The sequence below is a fragment of the Sarcophilus harrisii genome, chromosome 4, assembly GCF_902635505.1.
Source record: "Sarcophilus harrisii chromosome 4, mSarHar1.11, whole genome shotgun sequence".
NCBI classification, from domain to species: domain Eukaryota; kingdom Metazoa; phylum Chordata; class Mammalia; order Dasyuromorphia; family Dasyuridae; genus Sarcophilus; species Sarcophilus harrisii.
The window spans coordinates 320,527,665-320,547,868 of NC_045429.1; the positions used below are offsets into that span (position 1 = coordinate 320,527,665).

General features: G+C 35.7%; 1 protein-coding gene across 2 annotated transcripts; it reads right to left on the reverse strand.

Annotated features, from left to right (window-relative positions):
* Positions 1-1,645: 1,645 nt before the first annotated feature.
* On the reverse strand, positions 1,646-19,776 carry JPT1 (Jupiter microtubule associated homolog 1). 2 transcript variants are annotated; one of them, XM_003768476.3, is made up of 5 exons: positions 19,546-19,776; positions 12,602-12,744; positions 12,248-12,339; positions 10,768-10,786; positions 1,646-2,659 (listed from the first exon to the last, which is right to left on the reverse strand). In XM_003768476.3, the coding sequence occupies exons 1-5, from the start codon at positions 19,599-19,601 to the stop codon at positions 2,511-2,513; spliced, it is 459 nt and encodes a 152-aa protein (XP_003768524.1). In that variant the 5' UTR covers positions 19,602-19,776; the 3' UTR covers positions 1,646-2,510. The 2 variants fall into 2 exon arrangements, with proteins under 2 accessions (XP_003768524.1, XP_031821634.1); XM_031965774.1 differs by lacking the exon at positions 19,546-19,776 and adding an exon at positions 18,850-19,338.
* Positions 19,777-20,204: the final 428 nt, after the last annotated feature.

The window sequence follows — 20,204 nt, forward strand, 5'->3', positions numbered from 1 at the left end:
TGTCCTCCGATTACTGACCTCCTTGGCTTCCTTTAAGTCCCAAATAAAACTCATCTTCTACAGGAACCTTTTTTAATTCTAGTGATTCCCTATTATTTCCTATTCCTCCTGTGTATAGCTTGCTTTTTAATGTTTGCTTGCTGTCTTCCCCATTAGACTATAACTCCTTGAGGGCAGGGACTTTCTTGTCATTTTTTTGTACCCTCAGCACTCAGTGCAGTTCCTGGAACATAGTGGGCACTTAATATTTCTTGACTTAACTAAATACAAATTTGAATTTTTTATTAAATAAAGGGCTGAACTAGAGATGGCATCTGAGGTCCCTTTCAGCTTTACATCTCTGCTCCTAAGCAGGAAGCAGAAGTCAAAGGTAAAGCAAAGGGAGGTAACCAGACAATAGAAATGTTCTTAAATTTAAAGCCTTCTTGGAAATTAGCCCTTCTCTTAGCATTTGAAAGGCGGGATGGGGAGGGGGAACTTTTGATAAAACCTTTTTCGGCAGTCACATTTTTTGCATGTTTAAAAATTAACTTATCATCAGTTTTTTAAAATGTAAACTAACAAGTCTGATTCAGCCTGACTTTGTTAAAGGTATATACAAAAGGTGAAAATTGTAGTTTCACATTGTTCAATAAATAAAATGTTTTGCAGTGTTTGTAAGAGAGTTAGTGTGGTCAGTACTTGATGAGACATTGTTCCAAATAAGCATTCTAGAGCAAAGCAAGAACCCTAGAGCCAAGAATAAACATAAATACGAAACTCTTGAAGATAGTTCTGGTGCTAAAATAAAATCTGGTGGAACTGGAGAGAGAAAACCTTGGAACACAAGGTTTTGCAAGGGTGAATGTTGAAAACTATTTTTGCATATATTTGGGTGGGAGGAAACCTATTATTATAAATAAAATGTGTGGTTTACCTCCAAGCCACATAAAAACTTCCAATAGTAGTTGTTTGTTTAGTCAGTTATGTCAGACTCTTCTTGAACTCATTTCAAGTTTTCTTGGCAAGTGTAGTGGTTTGCCATTTCTTTCTCCAGCTCATATTACAGATTTTTGAGATAATAATAATAAATGATTTTGGCCAGGTCACACACCTATTAAGTTTCTGATGCTGGGTTTGAACTTGGGTCTTCCTGACTCCAAGTCTGGCACACTATCTACTTCAAAACCTATTCCATCTAATGCTAATAAGCATAGCTTCCCTCTCCTCTTCTTCAAAAGCTTCCTTTCTTAATTAATGTGGCCCAAATTAAGACCAGCCAGTTTCTAAATGTGGACATCATTTTATTAGGCCTTAATTTTGATCATTTTCCATCACTTAGTGGTTAATGAAGGATCTACCCTTTGAATGGCCTAAATCTTTTGATTTTCTATTTTCTGGCCTTCAGCTATAGACATCAGTGACATATTGATATCAAAAGAATGTTTGTCTAGCAGGTCCGGTAAAAATGTTTTTAGGGAATTAGTGTTTGATACCATTTCTTGAGTTTTAAAAGTTAAAGCCAAGGAGGAAAACTCAAGTGTAAGTTGTAAAAATAAGTAAAGAAATGAAAATTTCATAGGTTTAGGGAAAAACCAAAATATGTAGAAGAGTAAAAATCTACTTCTTATCCCTACCCCCAAAAAAACAAACACAGGACACAAAGCTTCAAAACTTCTCTGTTGTTTACTTTAAACAGCCCAGATTAATGAAATTACAACACATTTTAAAGATGAGACTTTCACTTCATGGTCAAGCACCAGCATGATCATGCACACAGCACTGAGTCATTTTGTAGGGAAAATACCCCTGCAGGATACATTCCTTGATGAATACTCACTTTCTGTATGATTCACTCCCCTTCCTCTACTGTTTTTAAATCCAGCTAAATTCAATTGGACACCCAACTCTCCTTCCCCTGTCTTAGGCTCAGCTTGTCAGACATCAGTTTTACACCACGTTTAATTCCTATGTTCAAAATCTAAAGACAGTTTCTCTGCTTTCCAGTCAGCAAGGCATATGAGGCCCAGGGCTCTTTACAGGTACATATGGCACAGTAAAGTGTGGACACTTGGAGCAAAGGATATTTACAGGATAAATTAGATTGAAACCAAAGAGACAGTTTGAGATGAAGTCAACTTTGAGTTTCGGGGCCTGAGAAGAACTGTACCTTCAGACTGTTTACATGGATTTATTGAGCCTTGATTGATCAGTAAAGCTGATCAAAAATGGAGTTTAAAAAACCATCTAGGTACAAAAAACTCTAACACATTTAGAACTGAGCTTTTAGTTCTTGAAAACACATTTCTAAGCTTCATAAAGTGTTCCCTCAGCAAGCTACTACAGAGAACACTTATGCCATGGCCTGCAGACCTGGACAAAAGGGGAAATTACTTGTTTAAAAAAAAAAAAAAAAAAAAGGCAGTAGTACATAAAGTGCTTTTTTTAATGAAAGAAATTTTAAAGAGATGTACAGTCAGGCTCAAGTTGTGCAGTTCACAAGCATGGAGGGGAGGAAAAAAGAGTCATATTTAACCAAGGACTAAGCTGGACTTGCCACCAGGTGGATTTCTTCTGGATGGTGCTGGCGCTGATGCAACTGGGCTGGGAACAGGTGCAGCAGGCACAGATTTCTCTTCATTCTGTCCCAGGTCAACTTGTAAGTCTGCCTCCACATTTTCTAGCATGATAAAAAAAATCAAATTAGATACTCTTCCTTTTTTTCTATTTTCCAGACCTCCCTTTTTTCTCCCTTGAAGAAATATCACTTTGGATACATTAATTTTAAACAGTGCAAACTCCACCTCCCACTTATTTCATAATGTAAGTCCTTTGGAATCAATGTTTTCCTAAATAGTGTTAGAAATTATTATATTGGAAAATGAGTGTGGACCACAAAATAGCATTTGCATTCTTTCTGTTGTTCTTTGCTTGCATTTTGTTTTTCTTCCCAGGTTATTTTTACCTTCTTTCTAAATCCAATTTTTCTTGTGCAACAAGATAACTATATAAATATGTATACATATATTGGATTTAACATATATACTTTAACATGTTTAACATGTATGGGATTGCTTGCCGTCTAGAGGAGGGGGTGGAGGGAAAAAGTTGGAACAGAAGTGTTTGCAAGGGTCAATGTTGAAAAATTATCCATGCATATGTTTTGTCAATAAAAAGCTATAATAATAATTTAAAAAGAATTTATTATAAGTTTACAATATGCTTTTTAATTTTCATTCCAACAAAGAGTGATTTCGACATTTAATCATACATACTTTAATTTCGTACCCTAAGTGATTTTGAAAGACATTAATTATAATAACTCATTGTTGTATAAAACAAATTGTAAAGCCAAAATAAGTTAATTCAGCTATGTCTACAAATCAACACAACTATGAAAAAAAAATTTTTTTTCAAGTCCTGAAGATATAAAATAGGTCTAAAACTGCTTCACTATATTTTTCTGGGTGAAGCCACTCCCCAAAATTTGGGCACATTTTCCTGCTAAAATTCAAGAACAGGTACTACATCACTGCAAGGTGTGAAATATGGAGACAAACTTATCGACGTAAATTTTGCTTTGCTTTAGCAGAAACATCCTTAAAAAATGAACAGAAAAATCCAATAAAACTTAAGTCAAATGAGGTAAATTAAGTAGATACAAGAATGTTTTCTAGTCAGTTGTTAAGGACCTTAAGAAATCATCACATATGTCTTCATTTTACTGAGATTATAAATCTGGATCAGGGTAGCTGAGTATTTTCTCCAAAGGGACCCTGTTTCTTGGTGTCATCTCAAGGAGAATCGGCAGTCTACCCCACACCATAGGTTACAGAAAAGCTTTCCGAAACTCTATCAAGTCTGTTAAAAAAATTTTTAAAGACCTAAGTCACTCATAATTAGATATAATGGTTTACTTTAGCCAGTAGTCTCATAGTAAAAAGTATATATTTAAGTTTATATTTAAATTATCTGGTAAAAGAATATTTACTTACTATTGCCTTGAATAGAGTTCCTAAGTAAAATAAATAAATAAAACTAATTTGCACAGTCTAATCAATGAGTGGAAATTGGTTTCTCTAGAAACTGTACTCAAGACATTGAACATTTTTTTTTATATTATAGTAACTTTTTATTGACAGAATCCATGCCAGGGTAATTTTTTTTTACAATATTATCCCTTGCACTCACTTCTATTCCGATTTTTCCCTCCCACCCTCCACCCCCTCCCCTAGATGGCAAGCAGTCCTATATATGTTGAATATGTCCTAGTATATCCTAGATACAATCAAGACATTGAACATTAAAAGAAAACCTTATTTAAAAAATAAAAGTGCTGTAAATCACTAATTGATTAGAAAAATGTAAACAAAAACAACTTTCTGAGATGTTAAAGAATTGGAAACTGATGAAGTGCCCATCAATTGGGGAATGGCTGAACAAGTTGTGATGAAATAGTATTGCTTTAAGAAATGAAGAGCAGGATTGTTTCAAAAAACTTCAAAAAACTGGAAAACTTACATAAACTGATGCAAAAGTGAAGTGAACAGAAAAGGAAACTATTGTATACAGTAACTACAACACAGTAATCATAAATGACTTAGCTATTCTTAGCAATACAAAGATCCATAACAATTCCAAAGGACTCTTGAATTATATTATCCACCTCCAAACAAAGAACTGATGGGAGTCCAAATGCAGATGGAAGTATACTTTTTTATACTTTGTTTTTCTTAGTTTTTTTTTTTTTGGGGGGGGGTAGAGTGAGGGGATATAGAGGTCTGTATTTTATAATAAAACTAATATAGAAATAGGTTTTGCATGAGCCCACATGTATAACCTATATTATATTGGTTGCCTTCTCAGTGTGGGGAACAGTAGTAAGGAGAGAATTTGAGACTCAAAATTTTTTAAAACGTGACAAAAATTGTAGTAACTAGAAAAATATTTTTTAAAAATAAAATACTATTTCTACTATACTTAAGATTTAGGAGTTTCAAAATTCTGGACAGAGCTCTAACAGGAGAGGACAATTATCTTCCAACATTTTAGCTCTGGACTACACCCACAGCAAAAATACATATTATTTCATTTATTACAATCAACAGTAAGTCAATGCCTTGTTATTGCACAAATCACATAGTTATATAGCTTTTCCCATTTTAAATTTTTTGTTTAATTTTATTATGAACTTGACAAACATAAAACATGAACATTTAATTACAAAATGGATAAACAAAATGGGACTGCCTATGTGAAAATAGTCACCACTATGAAAAGCTTTTTTTTTCTTTCCCATTTCAAATTTAACACAGTAGTCCAACTTTTTCTGTATTTTTTTAATGTCTCATTAATGGTTTTAGTATTACTTAATACTATTTTAGTATTACTTACTAATACTTTTAGTATTACTATCACTAATTTTCTACTCCCCTCCCCCACCTACACAAAAAGCCCATCACCCTTCTAAACAAACATAGTGATAAAACACAATTCCAAACTTTGGCCCTGTCTGAAAATATACGTCTATACTCTGCACCTCTAAGCTACCATCACTTGATCAAGAGGTGGGAAACATGACTAATCAGGTGGCTAGAGGTCATGATTAGTTTGTTTATTGATCAGAAATATTATGTCTCAAAATTGTTTTCCTTCACAATGTTATTGTAGATTGTGGCAGCCCTGTTTGTAGTGGCCAGAAACTGGAAAATGAATGAATGCCCATCAATTGGAGAATGATTGGGTAAATTGTGGTATATGAATGTTATGGAATATTATTGTTCTGTAAGAAATGACCAGCAGGATGAATACAGAGAGGCTTGGAGAAACTTACATGAACTGATGCTAAGTGAAATGAGCAGAACCAGGAGATCATTATATACCTCAACAACGATACTGTATGAGGATGTATTTTGATGTGAATGTGAGTGGATTTCTTTGACAAAGAGAAGATCTAACTCAGTTTCAATTGATCAAGGATGGACAGAAGGAGCTACACCCAAAGAAAGAACACTGGGAAATGAATGTAAACTGTTTGCATTTTGATTTTTCTACCTGGGTTATTTTTACGTTCTGAATCCAATTCTCCCTGTGCAACAATAGAACTGTTCGGTTCACATATATTGTATCTAGGATATACTGTGACATATTTAACATGTATAGGACTGTTTGGCATCTGGGGGAGGGGGTGAAGGGAGGGAGGGGAAAAGTCGCAACAGAAGTGAGTACAAGGGATAATGTTGTAAAAAATTACCCTGGCATGGGTTCTGTCAATAAAAAGTTATAATTATTTTTTTTTAAATGTTATTGTATACATTGTTCTCCTGAATCTGTCTTTTCATTCATGTATCATAATTTATACACCTGTTTCCTAGCTGATGGAGGGAAGAGGTTGGGAATTACCAACTTGACTTTTAGTTCTTGGCTACAACAAATAGAACTACTATGAGTATTTTTATACACCTATCAATCCCTTTACATTTCACTTATTTGTGACTTACAACATTTTTACATGGTTTTTGATGGCTTGCTTTTCTTCTCAAAACTGTCTGTTAATATCTTTTGACCACCTATTTATAGCTTTTGTTCTTTATCAGAGAAATTTGCTACCAAGTTTTCTTTTTTCCAAGTTAGCTTTCTTTTCTCTCTGCATTTTCTTTATGTAAAGCCTTTTTTCAATTTCAAATAATCAAACCTGTATATATTCTTATAGTTGTTATGGGCATCTCCTTCCATTCTCTAATTTGTGATGCAGCTTTTTATCTCTAAGTTATGTGTCTATGTTGAAAGATGTGAGATTTAAACTTGAGTTCTGCAAGCCTGAGATTCCACCTCACCCCTATCAAATGGACAAGGATGACAAAAAAAGGAACATGACAAATGTGGAAGGGGCTGAGAGAAAATAGGCATGCAAGTAAGTGCACTGCTGGTGAAGCTATGACATGATTCAGGCATTCTGGAAAACAATTTGGAACTATCCCCAAAATATCACTAAAGTGTACATAATATCCTATGACCTTGTAACAGATGCCATATCTAGGTTTATACCCCAAAGAGATCAACAGAAAGGACATTCATAGCTTAATGTCTTGTAGCAAAGAACTAGAAACTAAGTGAATGTCTATCAATTAAGAATTTTTAAAATGATGATGTCTTATTGTAAAGATTCAGAGAAACGTGAGGAGGCCAAAGAGGTGAATAAATAAAGAATAAGACAGGAACACATTTCTAGACATAGCAAATATGTGGATCTGTTTAGTATGACTGTGTTATCTTGTTACAAAGTGTGTATGTATGTATGTGTGTGTGTGTGTGTGTGTGTGTATATTATACAGCTCTTTTATTTGAGGATGGGTCTAGTAATGACAATGCCAAAAAATAAAAGCACTGAGGAAACATTTTTTTTTTTTTTTTACAAATTAACAGAAGAGAATAAAAGACAGTTCAGAGGGAAAGTAAAATGGGAAAGCTTCTGGAATTTATATGCTGAACTTTTAGCATATGTTTTAAAGAGTCATGATTTCAAGATATGATCTTGAATTGATAGCTGGCTTATGCTAAAGTTGATCTGACACTGCCTACCCACTCAGCATTATAAAGAACTTCTGAAAATCTGAATTAATTGGTTCATGTTCAATACTTCATTGTTTGTTTGGATTGCACAGTTAATGAATACATCCGAAGCACAGAGAATCAAGCTACAGTTCTACAATGGCAGCTTTCACTTCCTTAGGTCAGTTTTGGAATATATCATTTATTTCTTCCCCTACTCTTAGGCCTGTTTTATATCAAAAGAAGAACATGGTCTTTATAAAGATAGAATGTTCCACATAAGCTTTACATACAAAGGCATAAGCCTTGAGATCTAAATGTTTATTTGTCCAACTGGAAATTCTACTTTTCTTTCTTCTCTAGTACACTAATACTAAGTATATAATAAAGATCTCAGGGGGAGGGGAGGAAAGAAGTAGGAGAAGGAAGGGTTGAGAAGAGATTTATAAAGGTCACTGAATCCTAGATCTAGAAAAAATTCGTCTGTTCTATTTGGAGTCCAAAGCAATGTCTAACTTATTCAAGAGAGACAAATGTATATTCTCTTACAGAGACCACAGGTAGAGACTACTAGTTTAAATATTACGAGTCACTTTTTTCATGTTGGTTAGCCAAAATCTCTTCAAGATCCTCTTTTTTGGGAAATGGGGCATAAGATGGAAGAGAATACAAAGGGGAACTATGTAATGATTAAAGTAACTTATATTAAATTTCTGAAAAGATCCCTCTAAAATTTGACTCCCAGCATCCAGATAGCCTAAGAGATATTTTCACAAGGCAGAGTCAAACATACATCTCAATGTAAATGGAAAATATATAAATATAAGTAGCTAGGAGTTCAGAATGTTTAGGTGGCTCATTTCATATGAGCATAAAAAGAAAAACATGCTGTGTAATTTGACATATAATTTATCTATGAGGAAAGGGCTGGGGAATAAGAATAGCAAATGGGGGAGGGGGGTATTCAATTGGATTGGTAAGATATTTAACAGAAATTTCATAACTAAAATACTAACTTTTTAGTAAATAAAATCACAGATTATTCCATGCTCTGTAACTAAGGATCACAAGTTAGTCATAATTGGTAAACCTCAAGTATGATATAAAGGTTAACTATGATTATGATGATGGAGAATGCCAGATAAGCTAAAATAGTGTATTAAGAGTTTAAAGTACTATTGTGTATCTAAGTTATATTTTAATATATTTAACATCTACTGGTCATCCTGCCATTTAGGGGAGGGGGTGGGGGGGGTGGGGTAAGAGGTGAAAAATTGGAACAAGAGGTTTGGCAATTGTTAATGCTGTAAAGTTACCCATGTATATATATCCTGTAAATTAAAGGCTATTAAATTTAAAAAAAAAAAAAAATAAATTCTTTACAATCTGAAAAAAAAAAAAAAAAAAAAGAGTTTAAAGTACTATGACAAAATATGCAAATCAAGAGATATATATCACTTGAATGGGTTTTAATATGTAAATTCTAAAACTGATACCAAAAAATCATATTACCATTAGAACTTCCCTTCAATATTCTTCTATCATACCAGGAATTTCAGTTAATATTGATCAATTTAGAATTCTTTGTAAGGAAATTCAGTGACTGCAATCATCAGGAAGACATTGATAACAATTTCATCTATAACAAAGGCCCACATGAACAATGTCATACACTGGTATATTTTTCTAACAAAAACTACCACAAAACTATGTAGGAGAGGTAATCTGGTCTATCAAAAGAAACTTAAGTCTGATATAAAGGAACAATAATAATATTTTTATATCACTTCTTTATATTCAAAGTTTAAGGCTTAAAAGGCTAGATTTTACACTATTTAAAGTACTTGTCCTTTGTAGCCAAAGGAGAGATACCATTTTATTGGTCCAGAATGAGGATTAAAGAATTCTCACAGCATTATTTCCAATTTAAAATAACATTTAAGTGCCTACTGCACTCACTAGGCACTTAAAAAACATTATAAGAACAGCAGTCTGTTATTTTTACTTTATCAAGATCACTGAACAATCAGCAATAACACAGTCTCTTCACCTCACCTCGCATTTGTAAATCTTTAGACCAATACAGAAATGACTGAACTCTAATTTCTAAGATGGTTTCAAAGAACTGAACCATATTCAAATTTAAAGAATTGACTTGATTCTTTACCAAAGAAATTGTGCTTGTGGGTGATTATTTTGTGCTCAAAAAGTTTTAGTCTCAAAAGTAAGAAATATATATATATATATATAAAACAGTGACTCATGACTAAGAAAAGAGATTGATCAGACACTAAGACTGCCATATTCTTACAGATGGCAGTTATATTAAAAAGTTTTTTTTTTTTAAAAGTACTGATTGATATTTTTATTTCTCTCATTAAAATTACAGGTTTGATATTTGTCAAATTAGGTTTCAATTTATGTACTTAGCACCCAACTCTAAAGGTCAACATTCATGAAATAGTAAATAAAATTCTCTTACTGAAAAAAAATCACAAGTCTTATACCATTAAGCCTTAAAAAATTTGTTTACTAAAGTTGAAAAGAAGCATACCTGGCTAATGAAACAAAGATAAAAGTAATCAAATATCAGGACTTGTGGATTTGGTTGGGAGAAAGGGAGGCAACTGGTTTTTTTGTTCATTTGTTTGACTTTCTGGGGCTCATTTTATTGTATTTTTTTTTTAATAGCCTTTTATTTACAGGATATATGCATGGGTAACTTTACAGCATTAACAATTGCCAAACCTCTTGTTCCAAATTTTCACCTCTTACCCCCCCACCCCCTCCCCTAGATGGCAGGATGACCAGTAGATGTTAAATACATTAAAATATAATTAGATACTTATTGTATTTTTTTAAAGAAAGCTTCCATTTTTACCTTTTTAAACCAAAAATGCCCCAAAATTGTCCAATAATTACCACTGCTCATTGCTTATTAAGGCATGAAAAATAACAGCATAATACTTTCAAATCTGGGCACAATAGAGCACAGTTCCTGGTCCATAATAAGATTGAGTCAGTCCCTAATATTTTTTTTCTCCATTCTCTGTAGAATAGTTTATACATTTAACTTTCACGGCAATTAAGAATTACAGCAGGAACCAGTTTCATGCCCAGTATATTTATTCTACCAACCTCATTTTCTCCAGAACAACTTAGTCTAAAACAATACCCCTTATATGTGTTTAAAAAAAAAAACCATATATGGAACAGAAATAAATTAGTTGGACTCACCATGCACATCACCTTCTCCCTATAAAGAGAAAGAAAAGAAAAAATAAGACTTTGTATCCAACACTTGACAATACAGATACAAGTGAACTCGGCAGCCAGCAGCTTATAAGTTATGTTTTACTTAAAGACTATTTGAGAGACAATGGCTACAAAAATCTTTTTGACCTAATATCCAATTGAGTTTTGGCATAAAAAAGCTAGCTGGAATGATAAGGATGTTAGTATTTTTAATTTCTGTTAAAAACAATCATGAAATCCACAAATCAATTCAAGAGGCAATTCTTATTTTAAAACTTCTATCTTTAATGTCTTCTAACAAATTTATATTTGCATAGCACAATAAAGAAAAATTTAGATATATCAAAAGCTTTTTTAAATTGTTCAGTCCTAATCTTTAGCTGAGGTGATCTGAGTTCTATATCTTCTTTTACCTTTTTAAAAAATCTCATTTTTTTCAGTCAGAGAAATTACGATTGTGTTCATCTGGTTTACAAATAACTTTTACCTTTAACCAATCAACAGAGCCAAACTGAACATTTTGTATGAATGTTCTTACTATCAAGTGAATTAATATTGTGGCTTACAGTCATTTAGTTGTGGATTGGTCTATTTTGGTTTGTTGTTTTTTTTTTAAACCTTGAACTCTTATCAGTGTGAAATAAACCCATTTATCCCAACCTCTTAAAAGAGTATAGGATATCATTTCCAAATTCCCTGAGACTCACAGGAGCATAGATTTAGAACTGAAAGGGACATTAGGGGTTATCTAAATAAATGTTTGTTAACTGATCTAATCCAATGAAGAAGCTCCTCAGATTCAAGTTCCTCAGCAATGATCTGAGACCTTTTCATAATTTTTAAGTAGTAAAAGAATAGAAATTCAGTTTTTTGAGGTGTTTTCCTGTCATTTACACCACTGTTTAACAAGAGCAGATATGCACATTGTGTCTTCGATAAGGATTAAAACCTCACCAAACAATTAGAAATTATTTGCCAAAAAGTTAAACTAGCTTTCCCCCAATTCTATATATAGTGGTCACCAGCAGACCTGAAGAATAAAACATCTTAGAAACCTAGATTCTCACTTTAGTTTTGTTACATTAATGTGTAATTGTGAGGTTTGGGTCAAGTCATAATCTTTCTAGACCTCAATTTCTTCATCTTTAAAGTGACTGAGTAGAACAGAGTCTATGCTTTTAAAGCATTATAGTTAGATAACAGAGGGCATTCTTGGTTTAAGGGAGAAATTCAAGTATGTGTTAAGAGCTCAGCCTCAAAAGCCCAAGGGATCTTAATTTTCTTATGTGGGCTATACCTTCCATAGAAGTAGTGCCATGTGAATTTGTTGGGGGTGAGAGATGTAAAGCAATTCACAAATATTAAGGCACTAGGTAGCTGTTAATTATTGTTTAATTTTTTGTGGTGTTGTTATTTTTTAATCTCAAAGCATTCTTTTTGCATCATAATTTGCCATACTAACCTTTGGACCTAAAAAATCTCCAGAACCTGCTTCAGAAGAGTTTCTTCTTTGGAGTCCAGATAGTTCAGAATTATCCCTACTCGACTGAGCACCTAAAAATAAGAGTAAGTCTTAAAATTCAACAGTGTAATGACTAAAAAGGAAACAGTACAGTTATTAAAGAGTCTTGAAAAACTTATCAATTTGTCCAAAGGATAATAACTATTTCTAGGCAATATCTTCCCTAATAAAAAATTAAAACTTTCCATTTATGGGTTTAATGTTTTCCTCATGAACACTACACAGTTAAGATTGTTTAAGCAGGGAATATATCACTTTTGAAAGGTAAGATGAGTTCATGCAAATGAGGAATACCTGCTGACTTGGCCCAAGAAGGTTGATTTTCTTCAGGTGTTCCAAAAATATTAGATGCCATTTTATTCTTTCTTACTGGTTGTTCTGTAGGCTCATCAAAGCCCAAAGTAAAATTAGATCCACCACCTGGAGGACGTAACACCCTAGAAATAAAGGAACAAAGCTTCATCAATAGCCCAACAGTTTTACAAATTTTTATTCAAAAAAAAAAAAAAAGAAAGAAAGAAAGAAAAGAAAAGAAAGCCAGGGGTTTAAAAAAAACTTTCCAAGGAAGAAATGCAGACAGGACTACTAAGGAAAACTGAACTCTCAGTTCAAGCTTACCTCTGAATAATAACACTTTATCATAAATAAAAGCTCTGTTGGAAGCCTTGGTAAACCAACACTCAAATTTCTATAGAAAATTAAAACTACCTGGGCACAATTGAGTACTTTTACTAAAAAGCTTGTACTACCAGTTTCTTGGTTTACAAAATGGATTTTGGAGTGGAAAAGACTTTAGTCTCATATTCAACATATATAGGACTGCTTGCCATTTAGGGGAGGGGGTGGAGGGAGAGGGGGGAAAAATTGGAACAGAAGTGAGTGCAAGGGATAATGTTGTAAAAAAAAATTACCCTGGCATGGATTCTGTCAATAAAAAGTTATTATAATAAATAAAAAAAAATAATAAATTATATATATATATATAAAGACTTTAGTCTCCAAAATGGTCCATCTATAACTAATTTCTAAGAAACCAAATGAGGAAATGATATAAATGAATTTTTACCAGTTATTGAAGCACAGATTATGGTAGGAAATAAGGCAATCTCTTCAATCTCAGCATCATCTAAGATGTTTATACATAATATTAATGTTGCCCATGATCTCTAATGAAAATTGGCAACTAAGCAAAAAGACCAACACATTTTACTCAAAAGCTAAGAATTATTCTGAAGTATCATGAAGATGCTTAAAATTCAGGATTCTTTCTGAATTTTACTGGGTTCCTTTGTTTTTGTTGTTATTGTAAGTTTCAGTCAAGTTCAACTCTTCCATGACCCCATTTAGGATTTTCTGGACAATCCACCAAAATGCCAGATGTGATCTTAAATTTTGGACTCAACGTTTTGTAGTAGCAAAGAAATAGAAAGAGACTATGTGCCTATCAGTTGAGGAATGGCTAAGAGAAAAATGTCATACAAGTAAAATAAAATTCTATTATGCAGTAAGGAATAATAAATGAATTCAGAGAAACATGGGGGGGGGGGAAGTGTAATAATGCAATAAAATAAGCAGAAAACTTAAAAAGAAAACTATATGGTTCCCTATAGTAATATAAATGAAGAGATGACTAAAAACCAGTGAAGGTCCTTGGGAACAAAGGAAAAAACTTCCAATCCTCCTAGCAGAGGTTATGACCTAGCTACTAGAACAGAATGTTGATACATTGTCAGATGTGTTAATATAGCTGATTGTTTTGGTTTTAATGTTACTTTTTTAGGAAGTGGGGTGGGCTTTCTCATACCACTACAAATAACTGATATGAAATTTAATTTAAATCATTTTCACTATTCTAAGAAGTTGTAAACAAAACGGTCCCCTCCATTGCTAAGATTTAAATTAATTCTTCATTATCATTGATACTAATGGATAAAAAGTTGATCTTCCCCTCATTTTTCACCAACTCTGTCCATCACACAGTTCTAAAGAGAACTAAGAAATTTGGGGACGTAAACACTTCACAGTTAAGGTAAATTCCATTTATGATCTCTTATTACTCAGTTCTGTCTAGATTTACAGCACTAAATTCTGTTTAGATGCTGCCCTCTTTATTTTATCCATTGCTGTAGCCTAACCTACAGTTCAGAGACATTGGTTCCCCATTTTGGTTTCTGGAAGAAAAGCTTTAATTGTTTGGGTCCCAGGTCCCACTCTTCCATACCAAAACTCTTTTTTCTTCAGTTTCATCAGGCTCAGCTAATTTCCTAAGTCCACAGAGTGGGGATCTTTTACTCCTCCCTACTTGGTTTTCTATAGCTTCCAAGTGCTGCCCTAGCCAGTGGATAATAACTATTCAAGCCTACCAGCACAACCCCTTTTCTCCTCCCTACACACTGGAAGGTCTTCCTCCACACTTTACTAAAAGGAGACAATCACCATAAACTCCTCTTTTCCCCAGTTTTCTATCTCAAAAACCCAAGATCTCATCCCCAAGTCAATCTTTTACTCTGAAGAGACAAGACTAACCTCTTTAAGTATATCCCTGATCAATCACATCCTCTCCAGCAGTTCCCTCCTACAATTCTAATTATCTCTCCTTATTAGTCCTTTTTAACTTACATAAAGACCCTAATCTGCCCCAAGCCCTCACTAGATGATACTATTTCCCTCTTCTCTTTCAAAATAAAACTCACAGAAAAAGCAATATATATTTATTGCCTCCTAGTTCAACTGAAATTTGATGGACTTTTCTTCATCCTTCTTGACCTCTTTGCAACATTTGACATTGTTAACCATATTCTTCTCTTGGAAATTCTTTTCTGGGTTTTGTGGCACTGCTTTCTAGATTCTCCTCCCATTTCCCTGATCATCCCCTTCCTTAGTCTTGTTTGCTGGTTCATATTCCACATATGATCTTCAATTTGATTATACCCCAAGGTTCTATATCTTGGGCCCTTTCTATACTCTAAACTCCCATGGGTTTAATTATATTTTCTCCACAGATAATTCTCAGATTTAGAGACTTCCTGAACTCTACTTCATCACTAACAACTGAGTGGACATTTCCCATTTCCAGGATGTCCAAAACAGAACTTTCTCTCTCCCCCCCCCCCACTTCCTCCCCCAAGCATCATGCAACTTCTCTATTTCTATCAAGGATATCCTTCTCCTTCCAGTAACAAAGGGTCACAACCCTGACCCCTTATTCTACATCTTACCTCATATACCTACATGCTGAGTTTTGTCAATTCTGCCTCAACACCTAGAAACTGTCCTTGTTATAATTACAAAATTACCAACCTGTTTGCCTTTACACTCATGACCTCTTACTTGGACTAATGTTGTAACCTCCTAACTGGTCTCCCTGTCTCAGGACTCTTCTCTTTCCAATTCATGTTCCATAAAGCTATCAAAATAATTTTCCTAAAATACAAGCACTTTCCAGCTCAATGAATTCAATGACTACCTATTACCTCTAGGGTCAAATACAAACTCCTCTTATTTAGGCATAATACATTGGTCCCGTTCTAGCCAACTGGCCTTCTTACTGTTCACACACAACATTCTGTATTCTGGTTCTAAGTCCTTACACAGTTTGTACTCTTCCCCACCATTTCCTTATCTTTTACCTATTAGAATTCTTGAGCTCAATTATCACAGTTACTAGTATCTTTGTTCCTACAAATTACTTTGATTTATTTTGTATTATTTGTATAACACAAATAAATTTGTATTATGTATGTGTGTACACACACACACAATCTGTCCTCCAATACACTGTGTAAGCTCTTTGAGGACAGAACTATTTCACCTTTTTCTCTATACTCCAGTGCCTGACACATAGAATGCACTCATGTTTGTTAAATATTAAAAGAGAGAAGAGATTCCTCCAGCTAACCATCAGCTGTGATATTTGAGCTTAACTCTAGCAGACTCCAAGCCCAGCACTTACACTCACTATACTCTCAACTGTGTGAGCTATGGACAAGTCACAACAAAATCAGTTTCCTCATTAATAAAATGGGGATAATATCTAATATCAGGTCTGATTAAGGAAAGTGCTTTATAAGTCATACAAGCACTAAATGCTAAAGTATTATCTATACCATATATTATGCCACTAGATTTAAAATAAAAGGACCCTAGTTCTAGTTTTCTCATCTGCAAAATGAGGTTGGGTTAAATAGCTTCTAAGATCTCTTCTAATTCTAAATCTATGATCTTATCAGCTAAATTTCTTGAATTATTCTAGTCAATTAGCTTCAGTCCACTTCCCCTTCACTTTTAGGGTTGGAAAGCTTCTTTTAACTAAGAAGATAGACACAGTAAACTCTTTATATTATTAAATGTATTCAGAACTGAGACACTGAGGAGTTTATTTTTCCTGTTTCTTAAATCTTGTCCATCCTGATTTTACAATTTTTTAATATTCATTTTTAAATATTGAGTTCCAAATTGCTTCCCTCCCTCTAACTCCCTCACTACCCATTAAGAAGACTAGCAATATAATATCTGATTTATATTGTAAAACAAACATTTAAAAAAAGTTTAAAAAAGCAAAAGCTTTGTCCCATCCTAAAGGTCTGTGTTCTTTCTACAACTGCCAACATCATGGCCTCCCACAACAGAGTAAGGCTGTGGATGACATTTACAGCAGTAAGTAGAAAATCTCTAAACAGATTGAGGAGATTTAAAAATCAAATAGCCTCTGTTTAAAATGTAGAGGATATTGTCTCCTTGGATAATACAAGCTACAACTAATTCAGTAGCAAACATTTAATGATTACTAAATAACATGTCCATTTTTTCTGTGGTAAAATACATTTTCAAAAAAAAAAAAATGATTCTCCAACCTTACCTCTGTAAAATAATTTTATTTTTACCAAGGACAGAGGAGAACCTCAAAACCAATTATGTAGAGCAGAGGTTCTTAACTTTTTTGTGTCATGGTTGTCTCCCTTTTGGCAGCTAGTAAAGGCTATGGATCTCTTCTTAGAATAAGGTAAATATATAAAATACATAAGACTACAAAGGAAACAATTCATAGTTAAAATTATTTTAAATAAGCAAATTTCCTAGACCTCAGGTTAAGAACCCTTGATATTGTACAAATCTGGCAAAGATGAGTAAAGGAAGTTCTGGAAACACAGGAAATAGAACGAACAGTGAAAGTAACAATAATACAGGGTCAAGATGAATTATGAAAATCATAATTTCCATAGTAATTTAATGGTAGACAATAAAAGTTTTCAATAAAACTCAGTGTCTAAAATGTTTTGCAAAGAAAAATAAAAGTATTATTGGTGTTTGTATGTATGCCAAATCATCAATTCCAAAAGATGACCTGAAAATTCCAAATTTTGCAATCTCATTCTAACCATTTCAGGCAGCTGGGCAGAAAACTGATGAAATAAAACAAGTTAATATAAAACCAAGACTTGGTTTCCTTCCTAAAAGTACCCTTTCAAAAAGTTAATTTGTATTTAATTACATTTCAGTTTAAAGATGATAAGGCAAGAAGCAAGCAACATTTTCTTAAGTTTCACCTAATAAATGTTGCTCACTTTTCCCCAATAGCCTGTCATTAATTGCTTTTTAAAAAAAATCTTGTCTATCCTGATTTTATATTTATTTTTAATATTCATTTTTAAATATTGAGTTCCAAATTATCTCCCTTTCTCTAGCTCCTTCACTACCCATTAAGAAGACTAGCAATATAATACCTGATTTATATTGTTAAACAACACTTATTTCAGGTGAATTCAAAAATGTTATCAACGACGTGATTTACAGATGCTCCCTGAAAAAGACTCCCGTATCTCAGCTTGTTTTTTGTTCAAGTACTTTATCTAACCCCTTTCCGAATGCCCCTATGAAATATTGTCATGCCTCTGCCTCCTTTGCCCCACAAAATGGCTCCCTATGTAACATTTCCCTAGGACCCCAATACCAGGTACTTGTCAAGATAGTACTGATAGAGAGATCAACGGGAGAATTGAGGCACATTCAAACAAAGTAGAATCTAAGCCTCCTCCAACCTGGAAGGAGCATGCTTCTTTCAGGCTGGCTGGAATACCCTTAAAGCCACAGTGTCCGATTAGCTTAAACAATGTAGACACCTTAAAGAAAGCCAGCATCCCACAAATCTTTCCAGGAAGTTAAGGGCCTAAAGGGTTTCAGAAAGGACCCATAAATCCCCACTTCCCCCAAAACCACCAGGCCGAGTTAAGGAGAAACCGACAACTCTGCCTCCCAGCCTGCCGAGAAGCGCCTTCCCAGGTGGAGCGGCCACACAAGAGACAATAGATGTGCCTCCAGCCCCACCCAAGTGCAGGAGGCTACGGCAACCGGGAAGCGGGAGAAAGAACTCCCGGGAGAAATGCAAAAGGGGAAAAGCAGAAGAGGAAGGAATAAAAGGGGGAAGTCTAAAACGGTGGGCCACGGGAAGGGCCTCTGGGCCCCCCACTTCTCAGGTGCGCTTGGACAGGGGCGGAGGTGGGTGGGGTGGAGAGCCTTCCTTTGTCAAAGGGAAGCTCACTTACTTTCCCGAGCCTCTCCCATCCAGTCCTGCGAGGAGGCAGTGGGTTACACCCAGACACTAGAGCATCCTCCCCGCAGGGAGGGAGGAGGAGGGGGTTGGATGCCCCAGCCACGGGCTCGGCTTAGGGCGTGGGGGGCGAGGGACAAGGCAAGAGCCACAAGTCGGGGCTCTTGCAGACTACGACAGGTAACCCAGGCTGGGATCGGGGCTGAGCTTGACCGCGAAATGAGTGTGTGCGCGTTTGTGTGTGTGTACGGGGTTGGGGAGGGCTCAAGGACTCCCTCACCGCTTCCCCAAGAAAGCTACCCCCCCCCCCTTTTTACAACGCTCAGGCCCGCCCTGGCTCGGGCAGGGGGCGAGGATCACGAGCCCCAGAGTCCACATCCCGGTACACGAGCCGGGCGGGGCGACCAGCGCTAGCTCGGCCCCTCACACAAAGAAGCCTCGCCTCGCTCCCCCTTTCTTTCTCTCTCCCGGGGGGGCCCTACTCCATCGGCCCCAGAGAGAAGCCGGGAGACGGGACGCGACCAACTGCCAAAGCCGGCGGCCGCGCGAAGCATCCCAGCGCTCCACCCACGCCCTCCGGCAGAGCCCGAGCCGGCCGGGCTGGGGAATGGGGTCCGAGCCTGGGGCCTCCGCCCCCTCCCCTCCCCCTAACTGAGGATCCTCCTCCTCTTCCTCTTCCTCCTCCGCTTACCGGGAGCTGTTTCTACCATTGGGGTCGACGCCCTTGAAGGTGGTGGTGGTGGTCATGGCGAAGCCGGGTCCGGACCGGGCTGGGGGGACGCACAGGCGAACAGACAGAGAACAGCGGCGCTCTCGGACAAAGTCCAACTGGACACACTCACAGTCACACAGACACGCAAACACAAAAACCCACCCTCTACCCTAATGCTCCCCGGCCCCTCTTTTTATATGAGTCCGAGACCCCGCCTCTTCCTTATCCGGGATTGGCTCATTCAAACCAGTTGTTTCGTTTCCATTGGTTCGATAGACTGCCAGATAGCCTCAATGCGGCGGTGCAAGAAACCAAGGAGGCCCGCCCCCTTCCGAAGCGAAGAGGCGGTGCTGCAGGGCCCGCCTCCCTCCCCGAAATCTGTGGAGGTGATTGGCCAAAGGAGAGCCCTGGCCCACACTAACTATAAGTTAACCTCCCTGTCAGTTATAAGGTTGTAGAATAAAGAGAGCTACTAGCTTTCTCACAGAGGCGAGGGTTTAAAAAAAAAAAAAAAGAAAGAAAGAAAAGAAAAGAAAAAGAAAGCGAAGAAAGGAAGAAAGAGAAAAAAAGACCTCGTTCTTATTTCAACAATTTCGCGTTTGAAAATTGAACAGTCTTATCTTTCTTAAATCTTTTTT

Excerpts from the sequence above, each read along its gene's own strand:
- JPT1 (XM_003768476.3), bottom strand. The coding sequence starts at position 19,601 with ATGACCACCACCACCACCTTCAAGGGCGTCGACCCCAATGGTAGAAAC. Across the intron at positions 12,745-19,545 it reads AATGGTAGAAACAGCTCCCG|GGTGTTACGTCCTCCAGGTG; the intron begins GTAAGCGGAGGA and ends CTTTATTTCTAG. Across the intron at positions 12,340-12,601 it reads TTCTTGGGCCAAGTCAGCAG|GTGCTCAGTCGAGTAGGGAT; the intron begins GTATTCCTCATT and ends TCTTATTTTTAG.